Here is a 19,562-nt window from a genome sequence, read left to right on the forward strand (position 1 = left end):
CAAACTTGGGGGGGGTGTTACAAGAGGGAACAGGCAACTTTCTTGGAAGAAAAAAGAAACATGGGATGTGATAAATAGAAAAATGAATATGCATATGGCATTAAAACTTGAGTGACATTCCAATCGACCTGTCACAAAGTACCCCAGTTTACGTTATACGGAATAATGCAAACCAGAATTAGTTTATGTAAAACGCATTTTTATGGAACATAACACACAGTAATAATACGAAGTGTTAACTAAATGAACATCCTTGAAGAGAATGTTACATTTTAAGTGATAAATTTCAAAGTGACCTATTTTTTAAACGTATTCTTTCTGTTCATTTTCATAATATAATATGGTGTATGGAATTTCTGAGCAGTGTTCTTCCTAAATGAAGGGCATAATATAAGTTCACTTTTCTCGTGAAAAAGTTGTGTTATACACCATGCGAGTTGTATAAAAACTCAGGACATATACAACTCACGTGACGATCTCTTTCATGTACCGAGAGCCTTTTTGACAAAGAGAATGCTTTCTGATCTGTTTTCCTCGGGCCAAGAACAAGGTCTTGTCCGACACATTGCAACACCTATTATACAGGAGTTACAGTTGCACCACGTGGCTGCTTCCAACACACAGCTGAGCGCGAAAGACTTCACGTGCCTCGTTAGCAAAAAAAAAAAAAAAAAGAATAAAAAAAAATGCCTGTGACTCACATGGCGTTGAAAATGGTAAGCAACTACAATGCTCCTGGGAAGTATAATAATTTAATGGTGGTGCTTACTTAACTAAAGGTGGTGATTATTGTTTTAAGAGGAAGTACAACTAGGCAACCATCCTCTATAAAACACTATTCAGAGGGAAAATATGGAAGGGGGTCTGACACTTCGAAAAATGAAGGTATCGGCCAAAGAAAGACAAGGGCCACGAAGGGCATGAAAATGAAAGACTCCCTAGCCCTCGCAAACCTAATAGCGTCGGTGTCGGAAAAAACAAGAGTTGACCAAAGGAGGTCGGATAGGATAGTTGAAAGTGAGGAGCCTGGCACAAGTAAGTGGAAGCAATGTCAGGACTCAGCTGAGGGCCCCGTGGTCGCTAACCCACGCTCCAATGTTCAGAGCCCCTGGGGCCCCTTTTAGTCGCCTCTTACGACAGGCAGGGGATACCGTGGGTGTTATTCTACCAACCCCACCCACAGGGGGATTACTTAACTAAAGGGACTCTTTCAAGAGCACTCAATAAAAAACACCATAAAAGCCAGTCTCTTACGGACTATTTTTGAAAGAATAATAAATTTAAAACAATACATAAATTAACTTTTGTAATAAAACACAGTAAATTTTCAAGTTTAGTTTGAAAACGAATGTTACATACCGGAATGTTGCAGACGTACATGATGAGCCAACGATTTCTTAGTAACATACGAAACCGTACAATGTGAACATTCGAACTTCTTTTCACGAGCTTCTGGTTCAATACCGTGAACAACCTTCAAGTGGCGATCAAGAGAAGATTTAGCAGAGCTCGTTACCACAAACTTCACACAAATACAACGTTGGAGTATTTTCTCCAGTCGAAGGGTCAATACCATGAATATTTCGGACATGTGTCAAGAGATTTCTCTTTGCCGAAAATTTTTTACCACAATACTCACAGACTGTACTTTCGCATTCATAATCAACGTTTTCGGTAGCCATTGTTCGTACCATACAAAATTCCTCTCAATTAATATTCCGCCGTAACTCCGAACATGCAACACAAATAATTACGAATCAGCTACACCAAGCCGCGCTAAACTAACAATGTAGCACGCGGTCGCGGTCAGTCAATGCGTAAAATGAACATGTGGTAGGCTCTCCACTCGACTCGTTCCCGCCTTCAACAACTCCTCCCCTTCCGCCCCTCCAGCAACAACCGAACTTTGCCGAACCGTGAAGCCGGCCAAGGGCTGGTCTGCATTGATTCAAACGTGTGTTTCATTTACAAAGTATTGGAACTGGGTGTTAGTTATATACAGAGCCCAACCAAATGTCAAGAAGAAGAAGAAGAAGAAGTAGAAGAAGAAGAAGATTCCGCAAACCAGTGACTGGGCGTAGCGTCTTACGACGATGTCCAAAAACTAACCAAGAAGAAGAACAATGATCCTCCTCTTGGCGATCGTGATAATGGCGGGGCATAAGAAATTGTAAACATGTTTTCGTTGAAGAGTAATTTGCATTGAAGGAATTTAAGACCATTCTTCATTAAATCGTAATATTACGTGAACGGCTGTGTTACACAGGTATGAATTTAATAATTGCAGACTTAACAGATTTCTGTAACATTTTACTGTTGGTAACCTAACATCTAATTTAATTATCTGTTTCAGAGGCTGCCTTTAAAGATGTATTTTCCCACGGCGAAATTATGGATTAACGATCTACTTCAAATACCGAAATCTACATCTCATAGAGAAGCTTACACCTTTAAAGGGAAGGAGATAAAATATGTAGATCTGTTCGGTGTTGTGGTAGGAAAATGGAAAGTTCGCTCCTATACAATGTATTCTGGTATGAAAGTAACATAATACCTCATTTAAAGTAAATGATGTTTGGTATCTTGACAGCATATTTTTCCAAGAGAACAGTACCATTCCATTTGTTTTGTTGGTGCTAATGACTTGAATCTAGTATAAATTGCTTCAGCAGCTCTACTCGTAATTTACTGATTCAAATTATTTTTTTAGGTTTATTATTTAAATGGAGAATAAATTATTTGTAGCTTTGTAGTGTTCTTATAATTTTTTATGATATATCAGAAAACGTTAATATCCTTTTTTGAAGAGACTTTCAATCATAATTTTAAACCAAATTGTCATACGACATAAGCCTCCCCTTCTTCCATTTCCTTGTGTTCCTTATCTCTCTCTTTCTCTTTACTTTCCAATTTTCCCCACCTCCATTGCCGCTCCTGTCTCCCTCCTTTCCCATCTTTTCCTCTACACAAATACATGCACTGTTGTCTCACGTTACCTACTTCAGGCATTGCTGTGCTGTGCATTTAATAACAGCTTCGACTCCACCGATCCATGAGGTGAGCAAAAGCCATGTCATCTCTTTTATCATATTCTCCACTTCGTATTTCTTGGTAAAACCTTCCTTTACATTTCCCCCTTTTTATTTCTTATTTTATAGATTCTATTGTATACCAGACTACATCCTCTGCATATATGCATCAACATTCAAGTTCTACATTGTACACCATTTTGTCCACCTCTAAGGAGAGTATGTTTAACTTTACACAAGGGTTGGTTTAAGTTTTGGCAACTGCTATATTTTCTCTATTGATACATAGCGTACATACATGGTTCTAAGTTTCATAGGCCTTCGATATGATCTCCAGCGTTGCGAACGTGTTTCCAGCGATGCAAGAGCTGGTGGACCCTGTTGGCACTGCCCAGTCTGTCGATGGTGCGAAGAGAGCGGTGGGTGATCTTTGAAACGTCTTCAGTTGTATGGAAGTGCTTCCCATGTAGTGGCTCCTTCATCTTAGGGATTAGATCAAAGTCGCAAGGACTTAAATTCAGAGAGTATTGGGAGGGTGGTTATAGAGCACCTCCCAGCCCTGGCGACTGAACAATTCAGACTCAGCTCCTGATACTTGTGCTGCAGAATGATGGGCGAGTTATCCATGAAGTTGCCGTTTTCTTCTGAGAGCTGCTTGCAGATTATTTTGCAAAAATGAATAGTAGTACGCCACATTAATGGTCTGCTGTGCGTTAAGAGCACACCATTCCAATTATAGGCAAAAATCAGCATTGCCTTCACATTTGTTTATTTCCGTGGTGTCCTGTGATGACGTCACTCATTCGATTGGCATTTCAGCTGTAGTTTATAACATTTGGCCCAATCTTCATCAGTGGCAATGATATGCCATAAGAAGTCCTCTCCATTGCGCTCATAGCCCTGAGAGTGCATATGAGAAGCGTCACATTTCCGATGTCTCGTGTAGAACCCATTTTGATGCAGTTTCTGCATGTTCAGGGGGTCCTTTAGGATGTAAAGCACAGTCGAATGCTCCAGTCCTATATCTTGCGCTAAATCATGAACTGTAACATTCCAATCCATCTCCATTAATGTGGAGACAGTCTGTACATGTTTCTTACTTACTGGTGAGTGACCATATCAAAGCATGTCCAACACACGTTCGCGTCCTTGTCAGAAGGCTGCAACCCACCTGGCTACCGTTCTGTAAGGTAATGCAGCTGCACCGCACACCTCTCGCAGTCCTTGGTGACACGTCATGCCGTGCGACCTCTAACACACTGGATTTTTAACCAGCTTATCTGTTCATGCTTGGTAAACATGGCTTTCGTGAGTGCTTGCTCACAACTGCCCATCTTCACCTGGCCACTCTGAATGGACATGGAGGGGGAAGGGTGGAGTCATGTGCTCTGATGGAGGGGACGCAGGTCAGCAACCTTTGGTAAGAATGACAGAGCCCGGCAACGTTGCACGGCTGCACTGAAGCATAGTTGCCAAAATTTAAAAACCAGCCTATGTATATCGCCGTGCCAGTGCAAGATTTAAGATATCTGCAAAAATCATATTATTGAGATATTGGTGTTTGAAGTTTTCTAAAGATTCTAAACAAACCTGCGACAATTGCATATATCCTTCAATTTCCAGTGTAAAACCGATGCATCTGGAGGTTACCCTGTTTTGCACTGAACTACTTTTTAAAAAAATACTCTAATGTAAAACAAATTTATTTTACTTCAAGGGCCTAATGTTATAAATTTAGCAATTTTTGCACTTAGGTCTATACTTTGAAGATAACACTAAAATACACTAACTGGCATTTAAAAAAAAAAAATCGAAAATTTCACTTAGTGTGGTTTTGCACTGGCACAGTGACATATAGGTGATCTCAGTCAATGGGCAAACGACATAAGAATAGCACCGCACTATATATTTAAACTTCTCAATGAAGATTTTAATTGTTTGTTAAGGGACTTTCAACAATAATTTTAATAGTCAACGTCATGTTTGTATAACATTCCCAACGAGCAAGTTGGCTGTGCAGTTAACTTGCATTTAGGAGATAGTGGGTTTGAACCCCACTGTTGGCAATCCTGACTATGGTTTTCCGTGGTTTCTCATTTTCACACCAGGCAAATGCTGGGGCTGTACCTTTAATGAAGCTCACGGCTGCTTCCTTCCCACTCCTAGCCCTTTCCTATCCCATCATCGCCATAAGACCTATCTGTGTCAGTGCAGTGTATCAATCAATCAGTGACTACTAATCTGCATTTAGGGCATTCGCCCAGGTGGCAGATTTCCTATCTGTTGTTTCCCTAGCCCAAAGGAATTAGAAATTTATTAAACATCTCTCTTAGTAAGTTATTCCAATCCCTAACTCCCCTTCCTATAAAAGAATATTTGCCCAAATTTGTCCTCTTGAATTCCAACTTTTATCTTTCCTACCGTTAAAGACATCACTCAAACTTATTCATTTACTAATGTCATTCCACACCATCTCTCCACTGACAGCTCAGAACATAACACTTAGTCGAGCAGCTCGTCTCCTTTCTCCCAAGTCTTCCCAGCCCAAACTTTGCAACATTTTTGTAACGCTACTCTTTTGTGGGAAATCACCTAGAACAAATCGAGCTGTTTTTCTTTGGATTTTTTCCAGTTCTTGACTCAAGTAATCCTGGTGAGGGTCAAATACACTGGAACCATACTCTAGTTGGGGTCTTGCCAGAGACTTATATGTCCTCTCCTTTACATCCTTACTATCACCCCTAAATACCCTCATAACCATGTGCAGAGATCTGTACCCTTTATTTACAATCCCATTACCCCAATGAAGATATTTCCTTATATTAACACCTAGGTATTTACAGTGATCCAAAAAGGAACTTTCACCTCATCGATGCATTAATTAAAATTGAGAGAACTTTTCCTTTTTGTAAAACTCACGACCTGACTTTTAACCCCGCTGTAAATTGTAAAAATATATACAGGGTGAAGCGAAATTCGCGCACTCGGGCATTGCAGCGCGACTCCTCACATGCCAGCAATAAAAAAATGTCTCTCACAAAAGATCGTCCTGCGAGTATTTCCGGTAGAAAAAGAACGTTGAAGAGTGGCAATCTGGCAACACTGTAACCACATGTAGGGTAACTACCTCTGTCAGCACATATTAGCCGTGCTGTACAGTTGGTGTAGTGGATGGAGTTTTGGGTTAGCATGCAGCAGGTCGAGGGTTCGATCCTGGGTTGAGGCGCTTTTTTCATTTGCTAATTGCTATCGGACATTACATACTGTAATACAGTAAGACATCATTTCTTAGGTCACATGTATCTTACATTTACAAAATTTTGTAACGCTGAACACGTTGTAACGCATCTAGTAGGTGAAGTGGTGCGAATAAATTCACGCCCATGACGTGGAAAGGGCGTCTTTCAAAGCTGACCAATAAAAACGAATGTTCATCCATTTCTAGGATCGTAGTATGTAAGTGCAAATGGTTTCTAGAGGACCAGCTGCAATCGCTGTTGACGATTAAGATTCCAGATACCATACCACCTGGACTACATTTACGAAATAAAAACATACGCCTCAACACAGGATCGACCCCTCAACCTCCTGCATGCTAACCCAAGACTCTATCCACTGCACCAACTGTACAGCACGACGAATATGTGTGCTGACAGGTAGTTACCCTACATGTGGTTACAGTGTTGCCAGTTTGCCACTTTTCAATGACCTTTTTCTCCCGGATATACTTGCAGGACAAACTTTTGTGAGAGACATTTTTTGATTGCTGGCACGTGAGGAGTCACGCTGCGATGCCCGAGTGCGCGAATTTCGCTTCACCCTGTATATATATATATTATATATTTATAACATTCCTTTTAAATGTATTCAGTGTTTACTCATTCATGTAGGTACTTTACTTTTTAAGATGTTAATATAAAAGTAGGACTAAATATTTCTAACATATAAAACGCACAGGTTATGTATGAATTCTATAAGTTTATCTTATATCTTTACCAAGTGTAAAGATTTAGTACCTAATGATAGCACTACAGTGCTGGAACATGTACTAGTATTCGTGTAAACTAATCTAATGAGATAGTTACATTTATAAAAGTATTGAATAGGTGGACAAATAGGTACTTCTTTTGAACAATGAATGTTCAGTGGGAAGAGGGAGGAACAGAAAGAAAACACAAATGGATGAGGACAATTTCTACATCTTCATACACTGCTACTGTATATATAAACTAGTTATATTACCCAGCGCTGCCCGGGCACTTCATTGGTTGTTTACTTTTAAATATTTTATTACCTGTTAATTATTTGTGCCTCCCCTGTGAATTACGTGACCTTGCCGCGGTGGGGAGGCTTGCGCGTCCCAATGAAGCAGATAGCCGAGCCACAGGTGCAGCCATATCGGATGGGTATCTTTCGAGAGACCAGACTAAAGAATGGTTCATTGAAACGGGGGTAGCAGCCTTTCGGAAGTTACAAGGGCCGCAGTCTAGGTGATTGACTGATATGGCCTTGTAATAATACTCAACTTGGCTTAGCTGTTTTGATAATGCTGCTCGGCTGAAAGCAGCGGGTGACTATAGCCGTAACTAACTGTATGGAAGATGTACTGATGATGGCTTCCTCCCGGGTAAAATATTCCGGAGGTAAAATAGTCCCCCTTTGGGATCTCTGGGTGGGGACTACACGATCATCAGGAAGATGGATACCAACATTTTACGAGTTGGAGCTTGGAATGTTAGAAGTTTGAATTGGTGTGGTGAGTTAGAGAATCTGAAAATGGAGATGGATAGACTAAAGTTAGATCTAGTTGGTATAAGTGAAGTAAGTTGGCAGGAAGAGCAAGATTTTTTGTCAGGCGACTACAGAACTATCAACACAAAGTCAAGCAGGGGAAATGCAGGAGCTGATTTAATAATGAATAAGAAAATAGTGCAGCGGGTAAGCTATTACGACCAGCATAGTAAAAGGATTATTGTTGTCAAGATAGACGCCATACCAATGCCCACTTCATTAGTGCAGGTCTATATGCCTACTAGTTCCGCAGATGATGAGGAAATCAAAAGAATATATGAAGAGATAGAAGATTTAATACAATATGTAAAAGGTGACGAGAATCTAATTGTGATGGGAGAACGGAATGCAGTGGAAGCCAAGGAAGAGAAGGTAATGCAGTAGGAGAATTTGGATTGGGACAAGGGAACAAAAGAGGAAGTCGACTGGTTGAATTCTGCACCAATTACAATTTAGTCCTTGCTAATACTTGGTTCAAACACCACAAATGATGGCTATACACATGGACGAGATCTGGAGACACTGGAAGGTATCAAATAGACATCATTATGATTAGGCAGATATTCAGAAACCAGATGGTGGATTGCAAAACTTTCCCAGTAGCAGACTTGGACTCTGATCACAATTTTTGGTCATACATGCCATCTGAACTTGAAGAAATTGAAGAAGAGAAGGAATCCAGTGAGATGGGATCTAGATAAGTTGAAAGAAAGGAGTGTGAAACATTGTTTCAAGGAACATATTGCACAAGGACTAAATGGAAAGGCTGAAGGAAACACAGTAGAAGAATGGACAGTCATGAAGAATGAGGTCAGTAGGGCTGCTGAAGAGATGTTAGGAAGAAGGGAAAGATCAACGGATAACTCAAGAGATACTAGACCTGATCGATGAATGATGAAAATACAAGAATGCAAAAAATGAAGTGGGCAGAAAAGAATACAGGTGATTAAAGATTGAAGTGGATAGGAAGTGCAGGGCAGCTAAGGAAGAATGGCTGAAGGAAAAGTGCAAGGATGTTGAAAGCAGTATGGTCCTAGGAAAGGTAGATGCTGCATACAGAAATATCAAGGAAGCCTTTGGAGAAAGGAAAATTAGATGTATGAATATTAAGTGCTCAGATGGAAAACCACTTCTAGGGAAAGAAGACAAGGCAGAAAGATGGCAGGAACATATCCAGCAGTTGTATCAAGGTAAGGACGTAGATATGGTTCTGGAACGAGGAGAGGCTGTTGATGCTCATGAAATGGGTGACCCAGTATTGAGCTCAGAATTCGACAGAGCTCTGAGAGACCTAAATAGGAACAGAGCACCTGGAATTGATGACATTTCCTCTGAATTACCGACTACTTTAGGTGAAACCAGCAATGCGAGATTATTCCATTTAGTGTGCAAGATGTGTGAGACAGGAGAAGTGCCATCCAATTTTCAGCATCCGGGAGATAGTGGGTTCAAATCCCACTGTCGGCAGCCCTGAAGATGGTTTTCCATGGTTTCCCATTTTCACACTAGGCAAATGCTGGGGCTGTACCTTAATTAAGGCCACGGCCGCTTCCTTCCAACTCCTAGGCCTTTCCTATCCCATCATCACCGTAAGACTTATCTGTGTCGGTGCGACGTAAAGCAACTAGCGATTTTCAGCAGAATGTTGTTATACCTATTCCCAAGAAAGCCGGTGCTAACTAGTGTGAAAACTAGCACACCATTAGTTTAGTATCTCATGCCTGCAAAATTCTAACACGTATTATTTACAGAAGAATGGAAAGACAAGTTGAAACTGAGTTGGGAGAAGATCAGTTTGGCTTCAGAAGAATTGTAGGAACACGTGAAGCAATCCTGACTTTACGTCTGATCGTAGAGGATTGAATTAAGAAGGGTAAGCCCACATACATGGCGTTCGTAGATCTAGAAAAGGCATTTGATAATGTTGATTGGACCAAGCTATTTAAGATTCTGAAGGTGATCGCGATTAGGTACCGAGAAAGAAAAATCAGTCTGCAGTGATAAGAATCGAGGGCTATGGAAAAAAGCAGCAATCCAGAAAAGGGTGAGGCAAGGCTGCAGTTTGTCCCCCCTCCTTTTCAATGTTTATATAGAACAGGCAGTACAGGAAATCAAAGAAGAATTTGGAAAGGGAATCACAATCCAAGGAGAGGAAATCAAAACTCTGAGATTTGCCGATGATATTGTTATTTTATCTGAGAATGCAGAAGATCTGGAGAAGTTGTTGAATGCTATGGACAGAGTCTTGGGTGAGGAGTACAAGTTGAATATAAATCAGTCCAAAATAAAAGTAATGGAGTGCAGTCGAACGAAGGCATGTGATTTAGGAAATGAAGTCTTAAAGGAAGTGGATGAACATTGTTACTTCGGTAGTAAAATAACTAACGATGGCAGAAGTAAGGAGGACATAAAAAATGCAGGCTAGCACCAGCAAGGCAGGCCTTTCTTAAGAAAATAAATTTGCTCGCTTCAAACATTGATACAGGAATTAGAAAAATGTTTTTGAAGAGTTTCGTTTGGAGCGTGGTATTGAATGGAAGTGAAACATGGATGAAAACCCGCTCAGAAAGAAAGAGAATATAAGCTTTTGAAATGTGGTGTTACAGAAGAATGCTGAAGGTGAGATGGATAGATCGAATCACAAATGAAGCGATACTAAATCGAATTGGTGAGAGGAGATCGTTGTGGCTAAATTTGACTAGAAAAAGAGATAGAATGACAGGACACATCTTAAGACATCCAGGACTTGTGCAGTTGGTTTCTGAGGGAAGTGTAGGTGGTAAGAATGGTAGGGGTAGACCAAGATATGAATATGACAAGCAGATGTAGGATGCATCACTTATGTAGAAATGAAAAGATTAGCACAGGATAGGGTGGCATGGAGAGCTGCATCAATTTTGTATTATTATTATTATTATTATTATTATTATTATTATTATTAGTAGTAGTAGTAGTAGTAATTTAATTTGTATTAGATCTAGTTATTGTAAGTAATACAATGTAATATGTATATTTCAGTTCCTGGTTAGATGGAAGAGAAGGCCTACACACAATTATGTGTGAAGTCAATTTTTGTAGATTTTGTTATATTGATGTTGACTAACACTTCACCCTCTTTCTACCACCACCCAGAGGGGTGCATACACATAATCAATAATCTGGGCCATTTTGGACTTTTTTCACCCCTTCTGACCCTCCCCCCTCCCCATGTCGATCGGGGCTTAACTTGGACTTAAGACATGCGAAGTGTCACTGTTCATCTCAGCGACCCCAAAACCTATGGATTCAACACTATTTTCAATTGTTTTTATATGCTACCCCCTCCTCACTTCCACCCATAGGGGTGGCTTACCCCCACAAAGATTTTTTTCAAGACAGTCATATGTGTAGCAGAGTCTCTCCTTGGTCTAGCCTACATTTACGCACCTGTCTACTTCTAACACCAGGCCTGTATTCTGCTGTAGAATCCTTGAGCTGACATTGCCATGGTTACAGCTGATCATTTCTTTATCTGATTCCTAGAGCAAGATAGTGTGATGGCAATATCTCCATAACGGTTGGTGTTAAGCCCTTAAAACATGATTTTCGTTGCTCATAAGGCCTTACCATGTTTTATTTTTTTGCGTCTTGAAGCTTAAAATGAGCTTTGTCTCGTCCTTGTGCGACAAATTCAATATTTTGTTTATATTTGCCTATAATGACTTTTATAGGCAAATGTTTTATACCTTGGGTTACATTATTTCAATTTTGGTAGGAATCTCTAATTGTTTTGAAAATAAAATACTGCCCATGTTACTCACTGGCAATGTAGCTTTCTATAGGTGAAAGAATTTTTAAAATCGGTTCAGTAGTTTTTGAGTTTATTCATTACAAACAAATATACAAACATACAAATCTTTTTCTCTTTATAATATTAGTATAGATAGAATGAAGGAGTACTGAGCTAAGAGGAAGAAAAGAGCTCACCAGAGTTAAGAACCACGTGGTCCATTGTAGGCCTAAATGGAGAAGAAGAAGAAGAATTAGTATAGATACTTTCCTCATCAATCCCAGTTCTTCTACATCCATTTCTTCTCAGCCTGTGACATGCTTGATTTTGTTTTCCAGCTTCATGAGGAGGGCTAGCATCAACCCTCATAGAGAGATCTTCAGCCTTGATGCACGAAGTATAGGATAATAAATGTTTATTGTTTTTATGTCCTACTAACTTCTTTTGACAGTTTTCGGAGAGTATAGGATAAGAAAACTGGATTGAGACAGAAAAATGGAAGAGATGTAACGTGAAAATGGAATACCGGTACAGGTGGTAAAAGGGTTGGAACATGGGACAAACACACAAGAAGGATCCCAAGGGATTATAATATAAGTAATAGAAAGGAACATATAATAGGGAAAACATTGGTAGGTCAGCATCGGAAGGAACAATAGAAAGAGAAGGGACACAGAAAAACACATAAGGGACAAGAATAATCTCCACATCTTCATACACACGGCTATGTCTGTACAAGATGGGTGCCGAGATTGATTATGCTTGAAAAGAAGCAAGTACGAGTAGAGGTGTGTCAAGTGTTTCTGCTTAATGCTGCGACACGTGGCTAGGCATATCTAAATTCCATAATTTAAGAAAAGGAATCTATATCTATCTTCATTTTCTTGTCTTTTGCCCTTCCATGTATTTATCCAGGCTTTATTTTTATCCTGCACTTCCCACATCATGACTGAGAATCTTTCAAGATGGTCCTTTAATAGTGTTCATGCAGCTAAAATTGATAATAATGATGACTATTGATGCTCACCCTCATGATAAAGCTGGGAAGCTGAAACAATCTTCTCGGAGGCTGAGAAGAAATGCAAAACAACTGGGATTGATGAGGAGAGACCCAATCTATTTGAATGTGGCAGTGCATGAAGATGTGAACGTTATCCAAGTTCTTTCCTGTTGTCCATGTCTCCTCTTTCTGCACTGATCTGTCATTGTGTGTTCATATTCACATTCCAATTCCTCTATACATGAGTAAATTCCTTAATTACTGTGCATAAAGTTAATTTCACCTCTCTGATCCTGAAAGAAAACTGGCATTGCAGTCTGGAAATCGTTAAGCTCTTTCTTGTTAACCTCTTAGCCGGGCGTGACGAGTTAATTCGTCTACAAATAATTGTGACTAATCGGGTAATGAGGAGTTAACTCGTCTAGAGCATTTGAAAACTGTTATCTGCTGAGTGGGACATGTTATCTCGTCACTTTATGTTACTGAGTGTAGTTCTACAATCACTTTATAGATGTCAATAGGTTCCAGACTTGCTACATCACACTGTGCAACAGTATTTCATTGCATTTTCTTCCGTAACATAATTGCTAAGCATGTTCATTTGGATGATGAAACTATTCTTCATCTCATTGATTCAGAAGTCGAATTCGATGACAGCTCTTTGGATAGAGAGGATAACACAAGCGGTAAAACTCACAGTGAGCTTGCACCCGTACCATTATAAATAGAGACTCATTGAAGAAAAATAATTTTGTAGATTGCTTTACAATTATTTTTTGAAACAACGTGCACAGTACAGTACTTTCATATTTCACTGTTTTTCTTGCCATATTGTTATATAAGACAAATTCATATATTGTAATAACAATAACAACACCATTCCATTACAGTTGTGGCATTGTTTTATCAATTGTTATTTAATGTCAGGCGTAGTATCGTAGTGTGGTTGCAAAAAGTCGAATGCAATTTTGAATTACAGTTTGAGTTAGCAAATGCAAATCAAAAGAAACCACTTTCCTCTTGCAGAAATCAAATGATCATAAATATGTCTGTCGGTCTTGGCCATCCATCAACGGCTGCTAATTTCAGATGACTACCAGTCATAAGACATAGCCTGCATGATTACTAGGTAACATCTGACCATCGATCCATGCCTTACATCACAGCTTGCATGGTTGCTAGGGTTCACTACCGTCACACATTTTGTGACGCTAACTTACGTAATGCAATTTTCAGATGTCCACCAGCCATAAGACAAAATGTCAAAATGGGCAGGACTAGATAATTTGTCTTCCACAAAGGCAGGAGCGCATAATTTGCAGGACGAGTTCTTTCGTTGTTCGCGAAAGAGTAATGGGAAAGAGTAATGGTGTGATGAGGTAAACTCGTCACCCACTTCATGATAATGGATGTAACGAATTAACTCGTTTTCAGTCAAAACATATTCCCTGCTCTTGATGTTTGTTTCTCAGTGGAAACTCCTCGGTTAAGAGGTTAAAGAGTGATGCAAGTGTAATGGACTAGACATCAAAGTTCTTGAAAGAACCACCAGATAAGGCAGGACTTTCCTTGTGGAAATCTCAGCAACAAGAATGGATGGAGCCGTGTGAACCACTTCCGGCTGGCTACAATGAAGACTGGAGTGTTTGGAGGTCCCTTAACCGATTAAGAACTGGTGTCGGCAGGGCTAAGTCCTCACTTAAGTTATGGGGCTTCACATCAGAAGACAGCAAGTGCGACTGGTGAAGAACAAACAGTGAACCATATGTATCAATGTCCTCTCTGCCCATTTTCATGCTCAGAACAACATTTAATGCTTGCTGATGACAACGCCGTAGGTATGGCTCAGTTTTGGAAAAACACCATCTAGATGTACAGTAAATTTGGTCAATTTTCTTTGTTTGTTAATTTTTGTAAATAGTTTCATTATTATTTTATTTTTAACTGTATGCTTCTGACATAAGTAAATAAATAAAACTTGGAAACAATTCCCTAACCCATGGGTAAATAATGGAAATATCGAGCTTGATTATTATTTTTATGAATTGTGAGGTGTGGTTATGAAGTTGTTTACATCCATTAGTATTAATATGATTTACGTTGTTATTATTATTACTTATATATTACGTAGTATTTGGTATAAATCGTGATCGTATTATTTGTGGTTTATGTCACGATACATCTGCTGTATGAATATTAATATGAGTTTATTTAATGTAAGAACACATAATTAATAGTATATAATTTGGGCTGATGACCTTAGATGTTAGGCCCCTTTAAACAACAAGCATCATCAATAGTATGTAATTTACTATTACCTATAAATATGATGTATAAATCCAGCATAATGTTGTGCAACACATTGTAATTGTCCAGAACAATGCACCTTGCCACTGGAATTGTGTAGAAAATTCCTTTCATTGTAAATAGGCTATTGTAGACTCTCTAAATTATGAGAAAATACGTTGTGTCATATTCTTCTAGAAGCCTGACCACGCATGTATATAAAGAGGCAATCTTGGGAGTTGAGTTGTTTAACGAGACTTGTAGTGGAAGTCGTTAGCCGAGTGTTCGAAGTTAAGTATGTGAACTTTGTTGGGTTGGTAGTTGGTTGACATGCAAGTGTTGCAGTCTTCTTCTTCTTCTTCTTCTTCTTCTTCTTCTTCTTCTTCTTCATAGTAGTGTTTCGTTCAGGAGGGCAGTTATTAGAGTGTGTGTGTGTACATAATTTGTAAACAAAACTGTACACAATTGACAGCATTTCATGCGTGCATCTTTGTAGGTACAACAAGAGAGCAGAGTTTGTTCCATCGTCAGGAAAAATATTAGCGAATTCCTTCTTTGATTATCATGGAATATTGAAGTGGCCCTGCATACAGTGGTTACTGGGCAGAAGTACAGGACAGTTTTGAAGACTGTGGCTGAACACATCTTTTATTGTACCCATTTAGTTGGTCCCTACTTTATGATAATGTTCAACCTCAGATTTTTTATGTTGGTTGTTCAATATTTGGTCTTACAAAATATTGAATATGTGTTGCGCCTTCCATACAAACCAACCAGATGTTTGATCTATGCAACTTCTTTTCTGTTCCCTCATCTGAAATTAATGCTGTTAGACTAGTGTTTCTGCTTACCAATGGCCATCCTGAAGAAGGCAGTAACAAATCTGAGAACATTGTCAAAAAATAGCTTCCAACATATCTTCCAGGACTGGCAGAAACTTTAGGCCAAGTGCATGCAAGTCAATAGAGACTACATCAGAAAAGATCGTATCAACCTGGACTCTGCCTAATGTATAATCACAACTAGGAAATTCATTCTCAGCAAGATTTTATTTTGCTTCCTACTCCCACAGCATACACACCAAACTAGTAACTTCTTCTCCCACCCCTTTTATTCGATTCCCTATCAGGCAGGGTAATGGATCAGTGACCTCTATTTCTGACTGTTCTTCCACCACTCCTACCTGAATACTCTCGGCACATCAACAACTCCTATATCCACTCTTTCCTGGACTTTCTTTTTCCAGCTTCTCCTTGGTCTACCTATTGGTCTTCTTCCATTCACCATCCTTCTGACATGGCCATACCATTTTAGTCTGTTTCTCCCTATTCCATCTTGTAATCTCTTCATTTGCAGCCTGTCCTGTTTTGTCTGTGTTTTAACATTGTGAAATGATAATGATTTTCTTTTTAGAAATATTATGATTTTATAATTCTTTTTAGTGGATGATGGCACAGGGGTTATTACATGTATGATAAATGCAGAACATCCACGTAATGTGAGGAAGGAAAAGAAAGCTGCAGATATTATGAAACGGCTAAATGTTCTTGATGAAGAACATAATTCACCAAAAATTGTAATGGTAAGCTTGACTTTTTAAATGGAGGGGATAGTTTGTTTTTGTTTTGTTAAGAAAACATACAAGATACTAATTGAAATTGATTTTACATCTTGTTCCTTTATACTTTCCCAAGAAATCTTGTGCTTATTAGGTTGATGCATAAATTCATTGCCTTTTTTTTCTGCTGCATGGCAAGAGTGTTTATTTTTACACATTTTAAGATACAAACAAAGTTGGGAAGTAATTGAATCTCTATGGGGTGCACAATGCGTGATCTATCTAGCTTTATGTTCAAAGTAGGAACTACCAACCAGGTTTAAACCTTTTTTGGACTTAAGGATTTTTTTTTTTTTTTTTGGTAAAATTTATTGTGCATTATTCTGTGTCGTTAGGGCAAACCTGTATTTTGAGCTGGATATAATAAAATTCGTTGTACAAATACTTCTTTCGTTTTTTAACTTGTAATTGTTACTTTTCACAAAATAGACATTTTATTTGTTATTTACTTCTTGAAATGAAATTGTAATTGTTACATTCTAGGAATTGATCGACAGTTTGACAATGTTGGAGCCACAGCACACAAGACATCACACCAGGTTTATAGAGCCAAAGATATGAACACTTGTTCAGTTACAGCTTGTTGTGGCTACTGGTTGAGATTTAGATAATCATGTACCATAAATTTGTGAGTTCGCACGTAGTCAATAATGGAACTGGAATAAGCATGTGATGGCCAAGGGGTTAAAGAATTTCTATTCCCCTATTGGAATACGTATTATGAATTAGTTGGCCCTCCAAATGATGATAACATGAACATGAAATGCAAATTATGTTTGGGAGTAATCATTTTGAAAGTTTCAAGGTATCAGGTTTAGTCTCATTTAGTGATGATAGCCATTTAATGTCTCTTTACTAAATTTTTTTTTTATAAAAGTACAAATGAATTAATATCTTTTTCAATGAATATTGAATTTTCATGACCACATTGTAATCGAAAGCGACTTTAAACCTATTAGGTCGTGTTACGTACATTTAGTATGTGTTGAAGAGATGTTAAGTACAGAACAAAAATGGCCAACCAGACAACAGTGGGATCCGAACCCACAACCTTCCGATTTTGCGTCTGTTGCTCTACCAGTTGAGCTATGGTGGTGAAATCGGGAGGTTGTGGGTTCGGATCCCACCGGTGTCTGGTTGGCCATTTTTGTTCTGTACTTAACATCTCTTCAACATGTATTAAATGTACGTAACACGACCTAATAGGTTGAAAGTCGCTTTCGATTATAATGTGGTTGTGAAAATTCAATATTCATTGACTTGGCCCTCAACGGGCAACTTAAACACACTCTACAGTGTGACGATAGTAGTACCAGACCTGTAGCTTAGATCCTTTCCAACAGAACAAAGATGGTCTAGGCCACCATAGCTCAATTGGTAGAGCAACCGACGCAAAATCGGGAGGTTGTGGGTTCGGATCCCACTGGTGTCTGGTTGGCTATTTTTGTTATGTACTTAACATCTCTTCAACACGTACCAAATGTACTTAACACGACCTAATAGATGGAAAGTCGCTTTTGAATATCTTTTTCCTTGCAAACTTTGGTATCATTCATTTTCTAAAGTGTTATTCTGTGAAGTAATAGTAGGTTTACTGATAGTAATTTGTAATTGAGTAAATTATTCCTTGGGTAATTGTAATTCAGCCCAACTACTTTTATTTTGTACTTTTCCTATCACTGGATACAAGGAAGATGCAATCTAACCTGTATCGTATTCTGTGCATTATTAATTACTTTCTGCCAATGCTGGGGCAATTTCTCAATTCGCACCTGAAGAAATCTGCTGGTTTGGAGTTAAGAAGTCTTCAAGTCAAATTCGAAGAGTATTTTCATTATCAAGGGAACTTCCTTGGATATTGTTGGATATAGAACAAAAAAGATGGAAATCTGAGGGCCTGGGATCTGGGAAATACAGAGCAGTGGAAGAATTACTTAGCTCTTGGATAGTTGGTTTTGTGAAGAAAGCGGATGCGGGTGTGCATTATCGTGTTGCAGGAACACTTGGGGTCTTCTTCCTGGTTGATTTTTTTTTTTTTTCCCCTACAAAGTGTCTGAGCTGTTGGCAGCAATATCACTTCAAATGACAATAAATAAACATACTCCTAGCTATTGCATTGTTGCCAGTTCACAAATAAATGCTACCAACTTTTGGATCAACCTAATAAGATAGGAGCTTCAATAGTGTTGAATGAAAAGTATTAATTCATATTTTATTGATTGATTGAAGGTGGCTGAAATAAGAGAGGAGGGAGGGTTCATTCAGCTCTACTAGGTTGCATTTTCCCTCTTACACTTTCTCTGCCAAGTCATTCTGCTATTAGGCATCACTCCATTCAAGTCCTTGTGCATACTGCAAACATGTTTACCATAATTTAACCACTTGACCTACTTAAGGATTGGTTTGTTAGATTTTTAGCTCTAGGATCATCATCATATCTATTCAGTCTTCAGCAGGTTTGTCTGATGAGTCTCCTCCAAGCAGGTCTATCTTGAGGTAGCTTCTTCATAGGTCTTCAGGCATGTATTAGCTAAAATCTTCTTGCCTTTCCATGAGGGAATTTTTCTGGTATTTTAACCTCTAGGACATTATCATCAGGTCACAATGTTGCAGTAATCTCTGTCCCAGTCAGGACATCCTCATCCTCTGCATTTGGTTGATCAGTTGTTGTTCCTCCCTAACTGAAATTAGCACATCTATATAGGTCATGTTTTGTAAAGAGCTTTCAAAATGGTGCCAGCACCGCTTTTCAAAGGCTACTAATTTCTTAATGTCGACTTTGTCCACAGTCCAGGTCTTGCAACGATATATCATAACTGGTGATGCATGTGTCTTAACAAGGTGGGTGTCATTTTTAGCTGAGATACGGCAAGCTGACATATCAGAGCCTCCATTTCACAAAATGCCTGTTTAGCTATTGCTATACAATTCGTGATTTCAGTTCCACATCAAAGATTTTCTGTCAGTGTTTGTCCAAAGTTCCTGAACTCTTTTACTTGTTGGATTTCTTCTCTATTTATGGAAACATGAGGTTCCTGTGGGTATCATCAGAATTTTCATCGTTTTGAT

General features: G+C 38.9%; 1 protein-coding gene and 1 non-coding gene across 4 annotated transcripts in view; both read left to right on the plus strand.

Moving 5' to 3' along the window:
• Positions 1-2,064: 2,064 nt before the first annotated feature.
• Positions 2,065-19,562, plus strand: part of LOC136883512 (uncharacterized) — a 67,094-nt gene continuing 49,596 nt past the window's right edge. For 2 of the 3 annotated variants that reach the window (XR_011018838.1, XM_068229701.1), the window contains exons 1-3: positions 2,065-2,266; positions 2,354-2,534; positions 16,318-16,457. Coding sequence is in view for 1 of the 3 variants with exons in the window: in XM_068229701.1 (XP_068085802.1) it covers positions 2,369-2,534; positions 16,318-16,457 (306 nt within the window). In the remaining 2 variants the exon portion in view is untranslated. The remainder of the gene's footprint in view (positions 2,267-2,353; positions 2,535-16,317; positions 16,458-19,562) is intronic. The other variant, XM_068229702.1, reaches the window with a different exon arrangement.
• Positions 17,852-17,925, plus strand: TRNAL-CAA (transfer RNA serine (anticodon CGA)). The gene has a single exon. It is a non-coding gene; the product is annotated as a tRNA-Leu (tRNA).

Source organism: Anabrus simplex, chromosome 11 (genome assembly GCF_040414725.1).
Source record: "Anabrus simplex isolate iqAnaSimp1 chromosome 11, ASM4041472v1, whole genome shotgun sequence".
Taxonomy (NCBI): Eukaryota; Metazoa; Arthropoda; class Insecta; order Orthoptera; family Tettigoniidae; genus Anabrus; species Anabrus simplex.